We start from the raw sequence: 6,599 nt of genomic DNA, 5'->3' as shown, positions 1-6,599 counted from the left end.
ACCCAACTATCTCTGAAACAAAAACAACATCAGATTATGGTTAACCTGAACCCTATCTCTCACCTCATTCTTCACCTTTTGCTCTTGCTATTTTTAGCTTCTTCAGGTTCGGGGCATGGAGTTCCAGATTCATGCTTCGAGGAAGAGAGACAAGCCCTTCTCAACTTCAAACATGATCTTGCCGATCTTTCTGGCAGGCCTTCTAGCAGGCTTTCTTCTTGGGTGGGTCATGCATGCTGTCAATGGCAAGGAATTTCATGCAACAACCGAACTGGTCATGTTGAAAAGATGGACCTCCGAAATACATATCCAGATACCCACTATGAGGTTTGGAACGACACAGAGTATAACCAATCCTTTTTAGTGGGTAAGATGAATCATTCTTTGCTTCGCTTAAAACATTTATCTTACTTAGATCTAAGCTGGAACTATTTTCAAGGGGTTCACATCCCCAAGTTCATTAGGCAGCTTACGAGTTTGACTTATCTCAATCTCTCAAATTCCTACTTTGCCGGAGAGATTCCGTCATCTCTCGGTAACCTCTCAAACTTGAACTATTTAGACCTCAAATCTATTTATGGCGGTGTTTCTACCAAAAACTTGAATTGGCTTTCTCATCTCACTTCCCTAAAATACCTCAATCTTAGATATGTGAACCTTAGCAGCACTAGAGTAAGTTGGCTACATGATGTCAACATGCTTCCTTCACTCTTAGAGTTGCATTTGTCTTCTTTCCAAATTGATGGAAACCAGCTTCCACTCTCCCTGCCCACAATTAACTTCACATCACTTTTGGTCCTTGATATGTCTTCCAATGTTATTAATTCTTCATTCCCCACATGGCTTTTAAATCTTACTAGCCTCAAATCCCTCGAACACCTAGACTTATCTTCTATGTATCTCCAAGGTCAAATTCCTCAAGGTATTGGACATCTGTGCAAGCTAAAGATGTTAAATCTTGGGTACAACCAATTTAGCGGAGGTCTTCAAGAGATTTTGAGTGGTTTCTCAAATTGTCGAGATAATGGGGGGATGGTAAGTGAATTGCAGCATCTTGACCTCAGTTCCAACTCTTTTTCTGGATCATTTCCAGAATCTTTTCAACACTTATCATCCTTGAAAACACTGGACCTCTCTTATAATCGTATGAACGGTTCCATTATTCCTCAAATTTTGGGACAACTCTCTCAGCTAGTTGATCTAGATCTGTCTAGGAATCCATGGAACGGAATTCTAACGGAAGCGCATCTCATGAACCTCAGGAGATTGGAGACATTTCGAATAGGCACAGACAAACCTGCGTTGTCATCATCCCTCATTTTCAATGTGACTGATGACTGGGTTCCCCCATTCAACCTCAGCGAAGTTTACATTCAAAACTGCAGAGTGGGTCCTGCGTTTCCGGTATGGCTTCGATCTCAAACTCAACTAGTTGATGTCCGCCTTGACAATACTGGAATTTCTGATCGAATACCTGAGGAATGGCTCTTGAAGATATCTTCACAGGTTGAATTCTTGTATTTACCTAACAATGGCATTGGTGGAAAACTTTCCTTCCAATTCAAGTTTCCGAATATAATTCTCATAGATTTGCGTCACAATCAATTTGAAGGCACACTCCAGCAGCTTTTGCCCACAAATATGCCTCTATTAGGAGGCTTGTTTCTTTCTGATAATCATTTGAAAGGAACTATTCCACCTTCAATTTGCCAAGTGCAACATATGAAAATCCTTTCTCTCAGGAACAATCAATTGTCCGGAGAGTTTACTCAAGAATGGAGTCTGTGGAGCGAAATACGTATCGTGGATGTCTCAAACAACAATCTCTCTGGTAATATTCCCAGTTCAATGGGCATCCCATGTTCTCTTTCAGTTTTGAAGATGCACAACAATCATTTTGGAGGTGAAATTCCTTCTCTCTTGCAAAATTGCTCTGCTTTGATTGATATTGACCTGAGTGGCAACAAACTCACTGGAATCCTGCCTATATGGATAGGGTTAAAGCTTTCTTATTTGGAGTATGTACTATTGCGACGTAATTTTTTAAGAGGAAATATTCCCGAACAGTTGTGCAATCTTCAATACCTTCATATCCCAGACCTTGGCCATAACAACATTTCAGGGACTATTCCCACATGTTTGAGTAATTTGACTGCTATGCAGTATGAGGGGGTCGGTTTTTTAGGCTTCATGGATTACGACGAGTTAACAGCAGTTATCATGAAAGGAAGAGAACTTGAATATAGCAATGATCATACATTGCTTTTGGTAAAGAGCATTGATTTTTCTTCTAATAATTTAGAAGGTGAAATCCCTGAAGATATAAGCTTTCTCATTGGATTGGGTTCCTTAAACTTGTCGGGGAACCATTTAACTGGAAAGATTCCATGGAAGTTCAGAAACTTAAGCAAGTTGGAAACTCTTGATCTCTCACACAACCACCTTTCAGGAGAGATTCCCCAGAGCTTTTCTTCTTTGACCTCATTGTCTCACTTGAACTTGTCTTATAATAACCTTTCTGGAAGAATTCCTTCAGGGCACCAACTTCAAACATTGGATAATTCATCCTACACGGGGAATCCATCACTCTGTGGTTTTCCTCTTTCAACCAAGTGCCCGGGAAAGCTTGGTTTCTATATCAGTGAAGATGAAGATGAAGATGATAATGGAAAGCTTGGTTTCTATATCAGCATGGTCCTCGGGTTTGTCATAGGCTTCTGGGGTGTTTTTTGGCACATTACTCATAAAGAAGTCATGGAGGTATGCCTATTTTCAATTCTTTGACAACATCAAAGATAAAATAGCACTGGCAATTGCTTTAAAAGTAAATTATTTGCAGAGAAGATTCTAATGGGCAAAAGAACTTGTCATACGTACAATAATAAGAATCATGTATGTTCTTTCTTTTAAATACCATAATGTAATGTACCTGTAGACAATAAATCAAATCAAGGATAGCAAGATGCTAACTTGATGTTCTTGATTTTTTCGCTTTTCAATCTTTGCATACATGTTTCAAACTTTTGTAGTGGAATAATGGCATTTCTGATCGCTGGGCAAGAAAATAGTTCAAAATTAATTAGTTGCGAATTGTGTACTCATCATGATCTCACTGTTGTTTCATTGAAAAACCTAAGTAGAGTAAACTCTCCCAAGCTTCAAGTACTGTTGGTTCATATAATTTAAGACTCCAACCACCATTTGATCTTTGCTAGGTTCATTGCATTAGTGGATTCTTTTCTCTCTCTTTTTTTTGTTACAAAGGAGGCCTAAAGGCCTGAACCAAAAGGAAAAACAGAAAATTAGCCCTTAGGCTCTGTTCTGACTCTCCTAACTCTTGGGACTTGGGAGATAGCAAAGTTCATCAGCTGTGAAGGCTCTAGCAACATGAGGGGGAGGGGTATAAAAAATCACAATGCCATATTCATGGCTGAGACTTCCCTTAGCAAGATCATCAGCTGTATGGTTGCATTCTCTGAAAATATGCCGGATCCTAACATCTTCAAATCCATTGATTAGACGCCTACAACTATTGATAATGTTGCCTAAAGGATGAGATATAGGGCAACCTTCAATCAGCAACATCAGATTCTACTTCAAGCTGTATGATATTTAAGTCAAAAGCAAGTTTCAATCCAGAAAGCGTCCCCCTAGCTTCAGCATTTATAATTTGGCCAACCCCCAAGTTTATGCTGAAACTAGACAACTAATCTCCAATGTGATCTCTAATCACCTCACCAGCTCCAATAAACCCATATTGATTGGATCTGGTGACATCCACATTAAGTTTCGTAAATCCAATTGGAGGTTTCAACCCAGAAAGGATATTAAGACAATAACTATCTAACCTGGAGAGTTGAGCTTGAGCATTAATCCATTCATTTGCAGCATTTAAGATGAGTTGAGTAGCATTGGTAGGAAGCTGGAAATTATCCTCAAAAACTACCTTATATATTTCTCCACTTTCATAAATACCAACAAGTGAATACAAAAGTATTGCACCATCTTGAATTCTTAGTATAGAAAACAAGGCAATGAAGATTTGCAGCAAGCCATCCAAGCCAATCCAATTTAAAAGCATTTCTGATAGTGCTACGCCAACTAAGAGATTCCCAGATGGTGAGAGCTTTAGGGCAGTCCCTAAACAAATGCACTAGAGTTTCTTGGCTCCTTGTACAAGCATGACACTTATCATTTTCAGTAAAACCTCTTCTAGCTCTCTGGACATTTGTAAGAAGTCTACCATGAACAATAGTCCATAAAAAAGTTTTTAATTTGGGAGGAATATTCATTCCCCAAAATGACAGTGTCTGTGACTCTTGCATATAGTGATTTTCCTGGCTTTTTTTTGGCTGGTTTAATCTGAAGTCTGAACCTATAGAATGACAAATTAAAAACAAATGGGAAATTTGATACCCAGAGTTAGACAGATAATTATGAGAGAGTGTTGGTGGTGAGCCATCTCATGAAAAGTGTATATTGAAAGTAAAATGTCATCTGTTCTGTGTTTCGAGAGATTCTGTAACTAGCATTGAAAAAAACATTTCATTTGAGGATCTCAGCAGGAAATCTTCATCGAATGAGTTCTAACATGTTGACTAAGATAAAAACAAATTGTATAATTTTCAGACAGTTCTATTTTGATTTAGCGGTATCCCAAGTCTTTCCCAGAGTAAACAGTGGATCGTTAGGATAAACATGGAGAAGTCACAACATCTTACAAACAATCGATAAACTTAGATAAGGTGCAAATCAATTGAGATTATCTACAGATTACAGACAAAAAGAATCATATGTAAAATCCAGATCGACCCGAAACCCCAATTCTTTCAAAAACTTGAATTGGCTTTCTCATCTCACTTCCCTAAAATACCTCAATCTTAGATATGTGAACCTTAGCAGCACTAGAGTAAGTTGGCTACATGATGTCAATATGCTTCCTTCACTCTTAGAGTTGCATTTGTCTTCTTGCCAAATTGATGGAAACCAGCTTCCACTCTCCCTGCCCACAATTAACTTCACATCACTTTTGGTCCTTGATATGTCTTCCAATTTTATTAATTCTTCATTCCCCACATGCCTTTTAAATCTTACTAGCCTAAAATCCCTCCAACACCTAGACTTATCTGGTATGCTTCTCCAAGGTCAAATTCCTCAAGTTATTGGACATCTGTGCAAGCTAAAGATGTTAAATCTTGGGGACAACCAATTTAGCGGAGGTCTAGCTTTAAGAGATTTTGAGTGGTTTCTCAAATTGTCGAGATAATGAGGGGATGGTAAGTGAATTGCAGCATCTTGACCTCAGTTACAACTCTTTTTCTGGATCATTTCCAGAATCTTTTCGACACTTAGCATCCCTGGAAACACTGGACCTCTCTTATAATCGTATGAACGGTTCCATTATTCCTCAAGATTTGGGACAACTCTCTCAGCTAGTCGACCTAGATCTGTCTCGGAATTCATGGAATCCTATTCTAACAGAAGCGCATTTCATGAACCTCACGAGATTGGAGACATTTCGAATAGGCACAGACAGACCTGCTTTGTCATCATCCCTCATTTTCAATGTGACTGATGACTGGGTTCCCCCATTCAACCTCAGCGAAGTTTACATTCAAAACTGCAGAGTGGGTCCTGCGTTTCCGGTACGGCTTCGATCTCAAACTCAACTAGTTGATGTCCGCCTTGATAATAGTGGAATTTCTGATCGAATACCTGAGGAATGGCTCTTGAAGATATCTTCACAGGTTGAATCCTTGCATTTACCTAACAATGACATTGGCGGAAAAGTTCCCTTCCAATTCAAGTTTCCAAAATTAACTTTCATAGATTTGCATCATAATCAATTTGAGGGCACACTCCCGCAGCTTTTGCCCACTAATGCTCCTCTATTAGTAGACCTGGATCTTTCTGATAATCATTTGAAAGGAACTATTCCACCTTCATTTGAGAATTCTTTCTCTAGGAAACAATCAGTTTTCTGGAGAGTTCCCTCAAGAATGGAGTTTGTGGAGCGAAATCGATGTCGTGGATGTCTCAAACAACAATCTCTATGGTAATATTCCCAGTTCAATGGGCATCCCAGGTTCTCTTGGAGTTTTGAAGATGAACAACAATAATTTTAGGGGAGAAATTCCTTCTTCCTTGCAAAATTGCACGAGTTTGTTTCATATTGACTTTAGTGGCAACATACTCACTGGAATCCTACCTATATGGATAGCGACCATGGGGTCAAAGTTTTTTCAATTGCAGTATCTACTAATGCGACTTAATTTTTTAAGCGGAAATATTCCCCGACAGTGGTGCAATCTTCAAGCCCTTCATATCCAAGACCTTGGCCATAACAACATTTCAGGGACTATTCCCACATGTTTGAGTAATTTGACTGCTCTACTCTTACATGAGGGCAGTTGGAGAAGCTATCATGAAAGGAACAGAACTTGAATATAGCAATCAACATTCATTACATTTGGTAAAGAGCATTGATTTTTCTTCTAATAATTTAGAAGGTGAAATCCCTGAAGATATAAGCTCTCTCGTTGAATTGGGTTCCTTGAACTTGTCGAGGAACCATTTAACTGGAAAGATTCCATGGAAGT

General features: G+C 38.9%; 1 protein-coding gene across 1 annotated transcript; it reads left to right on the top strand.

Moving 5' to 3' along the window:
• LOC133731144 (receptor-like protein EIX2) lies at window positions 1-2,784 on the top strand. The gene has a single exon (XM_062158589.1). The coding sequence runs from the start codon at window positions 37-39 to the stop codon at window positions 2,782-2,784; it is 2,748 nt and encodes a 915-aa protein (XP_062014573.1). The 5' UTR covers window positions 1-36.
• The last annotated feature ends 3,815 nt before the right edge of the window (window positions 2,785-6,599 follow it).

The sequence above is a fragment of the Rosa rugosa genome, chromosome 2, assembly GCF_958449725.1.
Source record: "Rosa rugosa chromosome 2, drRosRugo1.1, whole genome shotgun sequence".
In the NCBI taxonomy this organism is placed as follows: domain Eukaryota; kingdom Viridiplantae; phylum Streptophyta; class Magnoliopsida; order Rosales; family Rosaceae; genus Rosa; species Rosa rugosa.
The sequence above is the reverse complement of the archived record's forward strand: the minus strand, read 5'-3'. Positions and strand labels throughout refer to the sequence as shown.